General features: G+C 50.9%; 1 protein-coding gene across 1 annotated transcript in view; it reads left to right on the top strand.

Moving 5' to 3' along the window:
- The window catches only part of LOC149340736 (DNA repair protein XRCC1-like), an 84292-nt gene that overhangs the window by 55838 nt on the left and 12952 nt on the right, over window positions 1–15502 (top strand). The window contains exons 12-13 of the mRNA XM_089549576.1: window positions 730–945; window positions 2024–2099. Of these exons, the coding sequence (XP_089405702.1) occupies window positions 730–945; window positions 2024–2099 (292 nt within the window). The remainder of the gene's footprint in view (window positions 1–729; window positions 946–2023; window positions 2100–15502) is intronic.

Genomic DNA, 15502 nt, shown 5'->3' with positions numbered 1-15502 from the left:
GGTGAAACCGCGCACAAAGCTTCCTTGTTGTTGTCCGTTTTAAGGCATAGTAAGTATAAAAGTGGTACTTACTAGGTTTGGTCACGCGAGATGCGAAACAAGAAGCACCCGTGTTGAGATCGAGCCGCCGTCATCGAATTTCTGCCGAAAGATACTTGTGGCGTCATCTGGCATCGCTGAAGGAAAGCGCCGCGAAAGCAGACGGTAGAAATACGACGAGACAATGGAGAACATATCTTTTATTGGTAAATCACCGTCAAGTCATTTGATTTGTTTACGATAGTTTTCAAAATGCGTTGGCCGAAAAATATTTCACGCGCTTAAGCAGACGACATGGCCCGAACGACGCATTCAAAGCAAGCCGCCGCGCTCGTTGCAGCGCTCGCCTCGGCGTTTTCCTTCAGCGATGCCAGATGGCGCCACAAGTATCTTTCGGCAGAAATTCGATGACGGCGGCTCGATCTCAACACGGGTGCTTCTTGTTTCGCATCTCGCGTGACCAAACCTAGTAAGTACCACTTTTATACTTACTATGCCCTAAAACGGACAACAATAGGGAAGCTTTGTGCGCAGTTTCACCACAAACGAGCCAACGGTTGTGGCGGGAGAATTTTTCAAACCTGTGCCGATAAAGTTGCAGAACACGGTATATGTGCTGTATAGTAGTTTCATGAGCCCAGCATGCAAAGTGCGGCGGAGACAAGCGTTTGGCCCGCGCTGTGTACGCAGAGTGAGGCAGCGGCAAGCGGCGGCGCAGGCGGAGATGGCTGCGCGCTCGGCATCCGAGGGCGGCGGTGTCCGCACCAGCGCGCCTTCGCCGGAGCAGGTTCCGCTAGACCTGCCCGAGTTGCCGGATTTGTTCGAGGGGAAGTCGTTCCTGCTCTACGGTGATTTCCCGGAGGACGAGAAGCGCGCTCTCACCAGGTACATCGTCGGCCACGACGGGTGAGTGTGGATGCGCGGGCGCAATCTTACCGCGTGCTTTCCGGCTCGGTGATTGACTCGCTTTGATTCGATGTTCGCTGCCAGGTGGCGGCCCAGGACGCGCGAAAGCCTGCCTTGCCTTTCGAATGATAGTTGCGAGATGCTGCGCCTTGGGTGTATCTTTTCGGGCTTACTGTTGTCTTTTTGAGTGAAGCGAGAATAACGTGCTAAATTGAAATCTCAGTCACTTAGCTTGGCCAAGAGTACATCTCTGTTGTGTTATGGTGTTGTTTCTTGAGGGGCCATGGTGCGCAACCGTGGCACGCTTTGGGCGTTGCATGTGCTGGCGACTCGATGACGTACGCATGTTTGCTGCCTGGACTTTTACGCATGCGCCACTTGGATTGTGAAACAACCCTGCTTCCACTCGCGGTCGCTCGTCTCCTTTGCAGCGCCCGTGCTAAAACAACAGAAAAAAAGGACAAAAAAAGGGACGAGAGAAACGGAGACAGATGTATTGAGCAAAACAATGGAAAGAGCAGTGCTGTTCTTTTCCGATCCCGCATCACCGGGCTGGCCGCGTGGAACATTTTTTCTAATAAATATTTGATCAGTCCTTCAGAGTGGCGAGCGGCAAGCCGCAAGACATGCGTCGATTCGTGTTCGCGGCGTGAACGAGAAAGTGTTGCAGCTCTCAAAAGTTTTGCGATCCTCTTCTGTGAGCTGCAGCGAATTCGTTGTTATGGTAGCGTAGCTTGGGCTTAACGTGGCTTCCTGTGGCACTGTTGCGGCATGTCGAAGCGCTTTCTTTAGTTCTGGCAAAGCACTCGTTAGAACTTCTACACGTATAGGTAGCCCGCTTTTACTCTAGTTAGGTTCGTTGTATGTACGCTTTGTGGAAACGTCGTTTAGACCTTCATGCTGCCGCTGATACCGTTGCAAAGGTGTGTCTTACTTCAGTGTGCCCTGATTTGGTCCGAGAACGTTATGTTTAGCGCTTAAAACGGTGGAATTTTCAGAACGGAGCAGGTTGTCGGTGTGCGCTGCTTCAAAGCGAGAATTGGCGCTTCGCGCATCCCTGTTCTTGTTTACGGCGCAGGGACCTCAGGGACAGGCTGGACGATGATGTGAAGTATGTCATCACGAAGTCAGACTGGAACGACTACTTCGACGAGGTGAGTGTCGCATTCACTGCAACCAACGTAAAGAAAGGAAAGCAGTACGCATTGTAAAAAAAAAAAAAAATGCGAGGACACTTTGGCAGCTAAAGTGCTGAGAGGCGAAAGCCGACGACACTATGCCGTAACGACTTCCATTGGATGTGACGTCACGCCGTTCCCATGGCTATATCGACACCCAAATTATACATTTTCGAGGATCTTAAGTGTTAATTACGCTTAATTACACATTTTTCCACCTAATTTGGCACAGATCGACGTTTTTCCGACCATTCTGTGATAATTGTCACTATGCCGTGACGACTTCCGGTATATGTGACGTCACACCGTTCCCGTGGCTGTATCTACGTCCGCGCTATTTCGACGCAATTTCGACATTTTTGCCTATAATTAATTAACTAATTAATATATAGTCATCAAACCTGACTTCTAGGTTCGTTTGTTCCTCCTCTACCTGAAGCAACCATTAGTTTTCTTCTATCTGTTTTAGTTCCGGAGCAAAACGTGTGTGATACGCTTTGCTAACGGTCGACAGTATGAGCCATTAAAGGCTTTCGCCCTAAAAGAAGACATCGTGTGTGTGTTTGTCACGGCACATACTTGAGAGAGCACGTACTGTGCCCGCACATTAGCCCGATGGAAGAAGTGGAATAGTGCTATAAAACTCATCTTGCTCATGTCGTTGTCATTGTTACTCGGGAAACAGTAACAGGACGAATGTTGTTTACTCAAGTCAGTGCAGTCGGAGTTGCACGGACGCGTCAGACGGCTTGAACGCAGGTCCTCAAGGTAAGGCTGTTGAATTAGGAACGTGCCTTCAAAAATTCAACGGAGCATCAAATGCACTGCGCTAGAATGTATGGGGAGTTAAAGCAAGAAAACTAAAACGATTCTAAAGCGCACGCTCCTTCATCCGCTTTGAAGTCCTGCCGTCAAAGGAGCTGCATTAAATAAAATGTGTAATCGAGCGGATAAAAAAAAAAAGGCGTTCAAAGTTCCGCCTCCGTAGGCGTACGACGTCAAGTATCCGCTGACTGCCTTTGGCTCCGAGACCAGAGGGCCGTTTTGCAGACTGCAAGTCACAAAGTAGCCGCGGCAGTTCTCGTTGCTGAAAGCGCGCGTGCTTTCGGGTTCCTTCGAGAACATGTTTCGTATATTTGGTCAGTACATCGGCTTTTCTTTTGTTGTTGCCTGGAGCGAAACCTTCGATTTTGTTCCGTTTTAGCTCGCAAGAACGGGAATGCAGGCGCGTGTCAGCTGTTAGAGCCTTTGCGAGCGAGAACCACTCTTGTTCTATTTAAAAGGGGACTGAACGGTAACAAGGGAAGCAAGCGGTCAGGCTCGACTTGTAGATTGCCCTCAGAGAGCCCAAAACGGTTTTTTTTTGTGCTTTTGCTACCCTCCGGGAACCGCGTTTTTTTTTTTTTTTTTTTTCATTTGCGAAAATGGATGCTTGAGTGCGGCAGCGGAAATCGCAAATGTAGTACTCGATTTCTGCTCTCATATGCACCGCAGCGGAGTTCGGAGTGTGCAGTGTCATTTTCGTGCCTTCATTTTACACCTGTTCGGCGAATGAAGGAAAACGAAGGCGAAACCTTTGACCCTCCGATCAAACGTGCCGCCTTTTTACAATATACAGCAATAGATGGCGCCGCCGTACTGTACACCGCCCCTTCGTGCCGTGAAGCCGCCCCCTCAGGACGTGGTTGGGAGATCGAGCGGCCGTGGCATGGTGGTCCCGTTATTCGCCAAGAGTGCGAATGATCCCGAGAGCTGGTGTGTGGTTTGCGTTTCTGTTTCACATGCTGCGATTTTCGCCTCTGGACGCTGCGATTTTCGTCGGTCTGCGACAGGGGTGAGCGTCCGCCTAGTCGCACGCGCCTTGCGGTGGGTGTCCGTCCGGTTTTATGCGAAGCATATTAACGTAGGTTTCGGGCCTTCGCGCGACGCCCGGCGGTGGCCACCATTGACCCTGAAGTGGGGTCACGTGACATGACGTCACGTGATGACGTCACACCGGCTGCAGATGGGGCCTCATATCGCGCCGTCGGTCGCCTCCCGGCGGTGGCCACCATTGACCTTCAAGTGACCGTCAAGTAGGTCATGTGACATGACGTCACGTGATGACGTCACACCGGCTGCAGATGGGGCCTCATATGCGCCGTCGGTCGCCTCCCGGCGGTGGCCACCATTGACCTTGAAGTGAGATCACATGATGTGACGTCACGTGATGACGTCACACCGGCTGCAGATGGGGCGTCATATCGCGCCGTCGGACGTCGCCCAGCGGAGGCCTCCACGCTTCGGTTCGCGCCGTCGCGCGCTACGCGGCGGCGCCACGGCGGCGGCGCCACCATCGCTGCATCACGTGATATGTGACGTCACGCCAGGGATGAAGCGGCGCGCGCCCGTCGTCGCGTCAGTCTCTGCCCGCAACCGCGCCAGCGTCTTTGCGCCGGGCGTGTATCAAGATGCCTCCAAACGCTGCTTAACATGCTTCGCATCCACTGGGCTTAACCTTGATAAGCCTCCAATTTTTTAATTCAGTCGCAGAGTCGGTGTGATCGCTCTGCGACTGACCAATGGGGGAGCTCTCTGACGTCATCCTACATGCGGTCACGTGGATTAGTAGCCGACGGAAGCTGCGGAGTGGCGAGTCCGAGGAGACAGCAAAAACCTTCTTGCCTCTTCGTCCTAATTCGCTGGGTATGAGTTGCAGGTGAAGGCGCTCGCCGTAACTCGCACAGTGACGTCACCGACTTCGCCAAATTCGTTTTCCTTCCAGTCGCAGCGTGTGAAACGGGCCTAAGGCCGCTGCTCACGACGGCCTCACGCAGGCCGAGAAAGCGGCATGCGAAGCGAGTGACGTTTCGTACTCGCGCCGTTTTCCTCATATTAAAGGGCCCACTGGAAAATATGTGCATTTTGCTGCTGTAGTTTGCAGCTCAAAACAGAGAGGACGCCACAGACCCATTCAGGCGTACGGGAGACGTGGTGGAGTATATAACTCCCGAAATTTTTCCGACGGGCCCACGGAACTCGCACCGTTAGAAAACATTCGTGGGTACCTACCTTCCGAACGGTTTGCGCCGATCTCCTGTACCCTGACAGGCGCGGCAACTGTTTTTTGCGAACATCGGTGTGCGTGGTACGAGTCCTAAAATGCATCCTGCAGTAAAGGGGCGCTGACGACAGTTCCATCCAATTATTTTTCAGTTAAAAAATTAATTTTCTGGCTCTCTCTGGCTATGTTGGTGTTTTTCCGACAACAAAACGCATTTATCGCCCAGAAAATCGGATTTAAAAATCTTCCCGCCAGTCGATTCAAACTCGTGACGTCCTCACCCTAAGGACGCGTTGGCACCGTTTTGAAGGGAATGGCGGTGTAACGTGGACTCTGGGATCCCCTCCCAAAATTCGGTGTTGACGCACGCATTTTACTTGCGAAATCGGCCGGTGATGGCGACACCCGTAGTCGTTTTTTTTTTATTTTCTAACTTATGAAAGCTCCATCTTCGTTGGGAGCTCTCACTTTGATTAGAACGCGGCATTCTCTCGGGAAAGGCCAACTTCTATTTGTCCTCATTGCACCTTTGAGAAAAAAAAAAAACGTGTTTTCAAAGTCTTGCCTGCGGCGAAGTAGTAGAAAACTTTTATTGACAAGGAAAATAAAAGACTCGAGGAGAAATATCCAGCAGGCGGTTTCTTCATTTCAAGACTCCACTGGCGAATTGCGCCGTGCTTTTAAAAGATTTTCTCAGTGGCCATCGTGGAGATCGCTTGCAGCCGCTGCGTCCCGGGTTGCGTGCGGCTTACTTCCACCCACCGAGCTGCCTGCTGTTGCCCACGAAACAGGACGCCAGAAAGATGAGGCGAAAGAGACGAAGATTTCGATGGAGCTGGTTTGGACTGAAAAACTCCCCTCACGTCCGCATCGTGGAGACGTTCAGCCTGAGGGCGTAGCGTCGGTTATCTTGGTTCCGCACTCTCGGCATTTGTGACAGGTGCTGAAAGTAGTAAGGGAATATGTCTACTTAGGGCAGGTAGTGACCGCTGATTCGGATCATGAGAGAGAGAAAACTAGAAAAATCAAAATGGGTACTCACCTATGGGCCAGAAACGTGGAGGCTAGCGAAGAGGGTTCAGCTTAAGTTAAGGACAACGCAGCGAGCTATGGAAAGAAAAATGATAGGTGTAACGTTAAGAGATCGGAAGCGGGCGGAGTGGGTGAGAGAACAAATGCGGGTTAATAACATCCTAGTCGAAATCAAGAGGAAGAAATGGGCTTGTGCAGGGCACGTAATGCGAAAGCAAGATAGCCGCTGGCCCTTAAGGGTAAAGGAGTGGATTGCAAGAGAAGGCAGGCGTAGCAGGGGGCGCCAGAAAGTTAGGTGGTCGGATGAGATTAAGAAATTTGCGGGGATACGGTGGCCGCAACTGGCAAAGGACAAGGTTAATTGGAGAGACATGGGAGAGGCCTTTGCCCTGCAGTGGGCGCAGTCAGGCTGCTGCTGCCGCTGATGACGATCTATGCCGGTGTGTAAAGAAAGCCGATTGCTCTGTTTCGGGGCACGCCGGTTTTCGACTCCCGAAAACGCTTCCCCCGAGGGATGTCCCGCTGAGATGGTGGTGCAGGCGTAGAGTTTCTCGATTTTACCTAGAGGGGAAGCTGGCGCCACCGTCTATGCGAATCTCTTAAAGAGCACTTCATCGACCGCTGGAATGCCGGTAAGACTGGGTTTCTCAATCGGCTTGGCTACTGTTGGGTCCAAAGTGGCTTCTGCCTCTAAATCGGCAGCTGCGCCGCTGTGCGCTGCGATGCTCTCCTCTGCACGCCGATTAAATTATTTTAATAGTGCGCGTTTCACTTGTTCAGCCAATTTTACAGAAGTGCTAATCTGGTATGCAAACTTCCACAGCATTTCTTCGAGGTTTTGCTGCGAGAAGAGTCTTATCGTTACGGCTGAATCCGGTTTCGTGCACAACAATAGCCAAGCCTAATACGAAACCTCATCTTCACGGCTTTCGTGCGCCTCTAAACTGTGGATGAAGGGCAGCGTTTCCAGCTTTCCCTCTAGGTAATATTCAGATGCTCTGCGGGTGCAGGGGACGTTAGTTGCGTCACTGAACGGGCGGGAGGACGTTTTCTCCGTCACCATCCGCGCTCGCCCGTGTGCGCCTGCAGTACCGCGCTGCTTTTGCGCGGGCACGTAGTCGGCACCCCCAGTCGGCGAGGGCGCAGCTCCGCTTTTGCGTGGATTTCGTTCGCTGTGGATTTTTGCGTGCCAGGCAGGGGAAACGAGCCTTGCGTGTTTTTTTTTTTACTTAGTTTGCATTTTTTTTGTTAGTGCAACAGCGTTTGCCTCTCGTGGCTCTCAGCTAAATTGGACTAGGCGGGAGGGACGTTTACGACGTCCGATAGTCATTCCGACGTATTCCTCCCGGAGTCCCCGTCAAACCTGTGTTGCGAAGTTGACGCGTAAACGACCGAATAGTGAATGAAAATAAAAATAATAAAGCGGCTGAAGGAAGATGGCGGCCACTTTGACTGAAGCAGCTCGGCGCAGTGGAAGGCCGTGCAGTTTCTTTCCTGAGCGAACTCTTCATTCGCTATTCGAGTGTGCGATGTTTCTGCAACCGTCATGTTTCTTTTAATGTTTTTATTTCTCCCTCTCTCGAGGTTAAGTGATCGATTCATGCTGTGCATTTCAGTTCTCTGTCGCGGAGACAGTTGCGGACTAAAAAAAAAAAGTGAGAAAAGTGGGTATCTTCGGCAGTTCACGGTCTCGGAACAGCGTTAATGCTGATGTGATAAACACATCTGCACATTCGGAACGGACGTTTAGGATTCGCCGGCCGTGTCCGACGCTCACGTTGTCATTGCCCATCAACCCTGCATGCTGAGGTCTTTTTGCCGATGGCAGACGTCGGTGACGTCTAGTTTCTGTAGCTGCTTACTCTTTCTTAGCTCCAAATTTTTACCTTCCTGTTCTTACACGAGTGCTTCTAAATAAACTCACAAATTAGATTAGTCTCCGCCCGCGCGTACTCTTTGTTTTATTTTTATTTTTCGCAGGCGTCGCCGAACGGGGCGATTCAGAGGGCCTAATCTGGCTAAGTGTTCCGCGAGTGCCTTGTTTGTCATAAACGACTTTGTCAGCTGTACTTTCTGACCCTCTGTATACGCTTCGCTTCCTATAACAAAGTTCTGTGAACGCGTCGGGGTTGTGCTGTGTTTTAGGGATCTTTGGATTTGGCGCGTGTCGATTCATGCGGACGTGAGCGCGCGCAGATGCAATGTCTCTACTAGCGCGCCGTTTCCTTCCGTGGCGTATGCTTCCCTGAAATTGCCTCGCCTTACAAACGCGTGGTCCGCACGTTCTTCACTTCTAGTAAGCTCTTTCTGCGAGCGGGTCTGAATTTTCTTCGCACTACTCCGATGGGTAGACACCGAGCATTATCTTGCGATGTTTCTATGCTTGCGGTGTGTGTGGGTTCGTGCCAAGTGAAATAAATGAGTAGAGATAAATCACGTAAATGTCCGCGACTGGGATTCGAACCCTTGGCGGCGCGAACAGATCAGCTTCGCTGGGCCACTGCGCGAGTGCCCTATGTTATCGCCGCAACCGAACACGCCTCCTGTTGAAACTGCAACACACTCGCGCTGTGCATTGCACGCCGTCTTCTTGATCAACTAATACTACTATCAAACTAATATTCGCTCTTTGAGCTATGCGGCGGTAGTGACAGACAGATGTGCGCTGCATGCGTTGGCGTGGACAACGTTATGGAAGAAACACGGTGCTAGAACAATACACGTTGGCGTTGGCAACACTGCTGCAGAAACGCGGCACTGGAACACAGGCCATTGGGAGAAATGGCATTGACGATCAAAAAGTTGAAGACTTGCATAACTGGCTCCCTGGGCCAATGGACACCTCAATCGCGTTTTCGGGTACATGGTGGTGGGGCCCAGCTGCAAAAAGCTGTGATTTCGCACAATATTTCGTGCTTAGCATTTCCAAACCGCCAGTCATTTATTTAAAGCTGGATATTATTAGGAGGTGGCGTGTTTCAAGAAGGCGACAATTTCGCTCCATACGCGCGCAGTAAGAAGTTTTTTAAAGGTCGCGGCGAGAATAGTCGCGCATCTTTTAACAGGAGAAGCAGGAATCGGACGGATGGACGGAGCCTAAATAAGCAGGCCTTCTCCCGCACCACTGCTGGGTCACGGGCGGATTTGCATAGGGCATTTTGGGCAGTGTTCCTCTTTTGATTGGCTATTTAACGTTTACCGTTAATTAGCGCAGTTGCTATCAGTGCTGCTCCTACCCTCCGCGGTGGCTTTGAGGTTTGGCTGCTGATCCCAAGGTCGCGGTATCGAATCTCGACCGGGGCGGCCGCATTTCGATTGAGGCGAAATTCAAACAGGCGGCCGTGTACTGTGCGTTGTCAGCGCACGTTGAAGAACCCCTGGTGGTCTAAATTAATCTGGAGCCCTCCTCTACGGCGTCCCTCGTAACCCAGGTGTCGCTTCCGCACGTTAAACCCCGCATACCGCACCGTGCCACCAGCGCTAGCATTGCTTGTATTGCTTGCTGTCAGTGCTGAGGCCACAGGCGGCTGCGACAATTTGTAACGGGTCGAAAAAATTAATAGAAAGACAAAAATAACCCCACGAAACACGGCTGCGTGTCACTGCACGTTAACACCTTCTATGCCGACGGCCACATATGCGGCCAGAAAGTACACTGCGGCTGATATACCAGAATTGAAGCTGTGAAGTCAACATTTAAAGGGACACTGAAGGGGAATTCGAACTCAAACTAGACTGGTGATTTAACGCCATGGGATAGCAAACTTTTTAGAGCAATGTGTCGGAGTTTTGATAAGCCGGAAAATTGGGTAAAAGCGAAGTATACATGTGTCTGCACTCCTTACGGATTCCTGCAATCGCGCCCGGTGACGCGAATTCTTTGCAGGCCACGATTGATTTATCGCTTTCTTTTACAACGCTATTTCGCCGTCATTTGGCAAATATCGTCGAAACATGAGGAAAACATCGCGGCGAGCGTACTCAAGAATGCAGTCTCATATGGGCAGCTCAAATCATGTGACGGGCACAAAGACGAGACACAAATACCAGCCCTCAGTTGTGCACCTCGCATTTTGTGCACCCAGCCTGCGCGCAGCAGTCGTACGCAGCAAGTTCAGAATTGCAAGCTCTCAATGGCATTCACGCTTGGAAGTGGGGCTTCTGATTGGCCAGAGAGCTAGGGCGAGCACAAGTAATAAAAATGACGTAACCTTATCCTGGTTCGGTGGCCCGTGAATGCGTAGTATATTGGGAACTTCATTTGCAATTTTCTCAACAGCGCAGCCACGCGCGATAAAAAAGAAAGAAAAAAGTTGTTAGTATTCCTGAAAGGAATCTATGCTTAGAGCTAAGCGTTTTGTTGTTTGCTGTTTCCCTTTCACGTCACAGAGTCATGTGTCCTGTGTGCCCCCTACGTTGCTTCTGTGGGGATTTTTCGTGCATTTTTCGCTCACTATCAACGACGCCGAACGACGACGCCGATAAAGACGCCGACGCTGGCTTTTCTGCTACTCGGGGCCCTTAAAGCGTTCGCGTTAAACACTTCTATTATTGATCTGTATAGCTGCCATAATTTTGCATCATCCCGCAGAACACTGGAACCTGCTTTAGGTCTCCGATACTACTTGTATACCCTATGCCTGGAGCATGTATCTGGTCTCTGGCATGACGTAACTTCGCCGTCACGGGGAGCAAAAGCCTTGTTCGGGGACTGACCCTTGAGCAAAATCCTTGTTAGAAGGTGACTGGGAATAGTTTATCATTCTTTTGTCTTCTTTCTATCTATTCGACTGTTTACTTTACTTGACGTGCCTGCCCAGGCTCAAGGAATAAATGAGAAGAGGGCGAACTACAGAGAGCTTGCTTTGCGTGTCCGTATTTCTGACAGTTTTTCCGCCATTTGTCGTGCGCGACGAATGTATGCGGTGCAGGCCAGGAAAGACGTACCATAACGCTTTGCGGCACTTGGCAACAGTCGGATGCTACGTCGGAGTGCCCTTGCTGCACTGTATATGACGCGTACGCGAGCTCGCGCGTACAGCCACACGCCTAACTTGAGTAGCTATGAATTTAACTGTGGATTAGATTTCAATTACGTTCGCACTATATTCCCCTGTTTTCTGGCGTCCACCACCACTAGCACGGCTGTTCCACAACGTCTACACCTTTACTCGAAGGAAAAAGCCTGTTTTTAAACATTACTGAGTCGTACTTCATGGAAAGGCCGGTATATTGGCATCCGGGACTGCCAACGAGCTTTGGCCGCGCTGTCCAATGGGTGTTGGCTCTTTTCGCGCTAAGGTTATCCCTCGGACATCCATCTTTCAGGGCCCACACTGACTCATTGTTCATAGCGGTTCGCTGCAGGCGTTAACAATGACTGCTTCTGCATTCGTCTTCGCCGAGTGTGGACGCCGGAGGCGCGGCGATTTCGCTCTTTGGCGCAGCGTTTCGTAAGAACGACGTTGGACGCCGAGAGCGAGCGAGCTCGGGGGATTCGGTACTTCGGGCCGAGATTGATTGCCGTTCCTTTTTCTTTTTTTTTCCTTTTCTCTAACGGCTTTCACTTTGTTGGCTGTACGGCGTGCTTTGACCCTATCCGGGAGACACCCTTTTATCACTTCCGACACTAAAGGCCGTGCCGGAGGGATTCTTCGGAAGGCTTCTTCCGCATTCCTTTCCGGGTGGACGCAGGATAGGCTCGAAGGAGCGGTGGTATTCCCTTTGTGTCTATTCCGCGGCAGTGGGCGTCCGCTGCTTGTAAGAGCAAAAGAGCCGATCCTCTGTTGTGACAGGGTGCTCTTCCTTGTTTTTAACCGGGATCGCCTGGCGCCACTCTGCGGGGGCTGGAGGCACCTGAACGGTGAATGGGGATATTTGTCTGGTAATATACACGGCGGGCTCGCTGGATAAGGGTGATGAAATAGGTAGCGACACACACTCACGCGTTCACATCTGAACACGGGACTCAGTGTGAGACTGAGACGACACAGCAAGTTGCTTCACGAAACGGTTTACGGAATGGAAGACGGTGCTCATGTGCTAGCTTACGATGTGCCCCCACTGCGTCCGTTCTTGAAGTCGAAAGCACTTTGTGAGCATATGGCACATAAAGCGTTTTCTGTGGCAGCGTTTTCCTCTGCAGCGTTTTCTGTCGACCAGGTTAAGTAGCATCAGCATCCCCGTACCCCACGGCGCTTCCTCCTCGGATAACTTTCCAGCTTCCGGTCTTGAACGGAAGCGATGCTATTCTGGTTTCTCGGGGCGAGTGTGTCTGCGGCAGAAATGCATAGGTGTGGCTTTCGTCTATCGCTTACCGAGTGCGAAACAAGTCGGTTAACTGCTAGAGGCCGAGAAACTGCGCAGTAGCGCGATGATACAAGGTCCGCTGGAGCGTTATTAAAGTACGCTACGCCGAGGCGACCGAGGCTATCCTAGGCACGGGTACGGGCTGATACAAATTGGACGACAACTACCTGCGAAAGGCAGAAATCAGATCAGGAAAAACCTTACGCGGGTGCGGAAAAAAGGCAGCGGCGCTCTTCATAAAGATTGGCGGTGCTTAAAAGAAGGGTCAGCGACCATAGGGGGCTTTAGTGGTACATACGCGTGGACCGCACGCGCGTTCAAGCGTTCCATGCCGCAACTGAAACTAGTAGGTGGTAGCTTACTGTTTGTTTGCGAGGTGGATGTGGCAGCCGAGAATAAAAATGTAGGGAAACGAACACGACTGCTGCAAGAGGCGTTACTAGTAACATTGCTACAGATGCGCCTCTGCTGGCCAGATTTTCTGAAGTAATTTATTCCCTGCCCTGCCTGACGAGAAAGTATTGTGCGACCGCGTATCGTTAATGCGCACATGCATTGTTAAATCTCCCTTTATACGAGCCTGGGCACAATCGCTCAAAAGAACGATTTTGAGCTCTCCGCTTCTCAGAGCTCGCTCACACGCCAACAGCGATGCGTAGCAATGCACTGAGGGGTGTAACTGAACACCACGTTACTTACGAATGTAAGGAACAGAAAGCTTTTGTTTCGTCTAGACAAAAGATGGCGAGCGTTGTGAAGCCGCGAGATCGCGAGTGACCCCTTGCCCAACTGTTCGCGTTCGGTCAGGCTCAGCTGAAGAGCCTGGGACAGTAACGGTGAAACACTGCGTGGCTGGAAGTAGGGTACAGGACGTCACGGTCGCACATGCGTGAGGCGCAGTGAGGTTGTGGTGGGGGTCGCTTTCGGAGCGAAGGTGACCTCTCTAATGGAAAGTCGCCGCGTCGTCACCGATACTTGGGATGGTAATGACTTCCGCTCTCTGGACTCGCCATTGTGCCCTTAATTAATGCGCTGAACTTCAGACGGGACGCATTAGTGACCGGATCGGAGCTCTAATTACGCCACTGACGTCACGCTTGTGTGGTAAGCGGCAGGAGCTGCTTTGTGAGCTCGGTGTAACCTATGTGGCTATACTGAGAATTGCACAATGGTTTCGCTGCCCTCGATCCGTATTGCAGCCTTTACTGGGACACTTTTTTTTTTAGCACCAGCGCACGCACACCAAACAAGGTACACCCCTATGCGAAGCATGCGCGGACGAGTTCACACTAAGCCGCATCTTTTTTCGTGCAAAAAAAAAAATGAAAATTAAAAGGACGGTCACGAGTCTACAACGAGAATGTTTGAGCGTTAACTGGTTTGTGACAGCAAAGCATTTTTCACAGACATGCTGTTTTTTTCTGTCCCCCCCCCCCTCCCCCCACCGATGACGACGACGTGAAACTGAGGAACTAGCTAATAAGAGCTAACGGTGTAAAACTTGAGAAACGAAGGAAGAAAGAAACGCGCAGTTTTACGTGCGACAGCTTTCCTTTCTAGCTAGCTTTCTGTTTGGAGAAAAATACAGTTGTGGATCTTTCATATGCCATTAGGTTGTTAAAAAATAATTGTTTTAAATAATTTGTAACGGTTTCAGTGCTTTTAGTCCTCGCTCACAACTGTCATTTCTCATCCTGTGTTTGATAAGCTTTGATGTTTATGCACCGTAAAACCCCCCAAACAACAACGTCTTTGCACCTGTGAGTCGCGAATAATCCTTCAGTTTCGGAACAAACATGCAGCGTTCGAAAGTGGGTTCGCCCGTCCATTCGTTCGTCCGTCGCTGTGAGCGGAGCGGCCTCGAAAGGGCCTATTGCTCTCGGCCCGTTTCTGATGCGCATATAGGACTGCAGCGCATAGTCCATCCTGTGTCGTTACGCGCAGATAATTTGTGCCGTTTCGCCGACGCTATAAAGGCTTATGAGTGTTTCTTGTTTCTTTTTTTTAATCATCTGAGCATTGGCCGCCAACCTCGTTGCTGTCCTCATCGCCCCGTCTGTGCTATGCAAGAAGCTGGTAGGTGGAGAGGAGGCAAATATGTACACAGTTCTGCGAATTTTATCAATTAGAACTGACGTGTACATTTCTCGCTCCCGCTGACGCATTCATTCGAAACGTGAAGCGGCCTTTTCATTATTCAGCGGATAGGAGGAGTACCGGCCGTATAGCATGAAAAATGGTCGCACCGTGTACTATGCCGTGGCCAACGAGCCCTGAAAGGAAGCGGGGCATAAGAGAGCTCCTTCCGCTTTCTCGGGGACTCCTAATGACTGCCCAGAAAGTGAGCCGGACGACGAAGAGCGGCCCGGGGTTGATGCACCTGACGGCGAGCGCTGAAATATTCACGGGAGGCTAACGAACGTTCTCAGAAAAAACAAAAAACAAAACAAAAACAAGGCCTGGCGAGAGCGGCTGGCTGGGATTTTTATTTCGTCGTGTCCCTGATGTAAACGTTCTCTCGCGTGTATACGTTGAAAAATATGTGAGCAAACGAAGGAGGAAGTGAAACTGGCGCTTGAAAGTAAAGAAGGCCGTAACAACTCTTTTTTTTTTGGCGACGTTACAAACGGCGATGTATGTTTATTTCCCCAGCATCAGCAAGAAAACTGTGAAGGCGCGTGCGTTGTTATTGTGGATTTGCATAATTCGCCGCAACTCTTCTCGTTAGGGAGTTCTGGTAATTGCGTGCTGAGCGGAATAACGGGACCCGACTGCGCATGCGCAGAACGTTAACTGCGATATAGCGTTAGCGCACGCACGCAATTTCGAGAAGTTGGCGTTGCGGCCTTTGCGCACTTAGCGTGAAAATATAGCGGCGTCCTTCCAAGCGAGAGCCGCTGCAGCTTCAGCCGAATAAGCAGTCTTTGCGGTTCCGGTCGGCGCGTTTACCAGCAACTACTGGTGTTAGAGAGTTTTAGTATAGCGTCACCCTATC

This window comes from Amblyomma mixtum, chromosome 6, assembly GCF_055824585.1.
Source record: "Amblyomma mixtum isolate Tamu chromosome 6, ASM5582458v1, whole genome shotgun sequence".
In the NCBI taxonomy this organism is placed as follows: domain Eukaryota; kingdom Metazoa; phylum Arthropoda; class Arachnida; order Ixodida; family Ixodidae; genus Amblyomma; species Amblyomma mixtum.
This window is presented reverse-complemented; position numbering and strand designations above follow the sequence as displayed.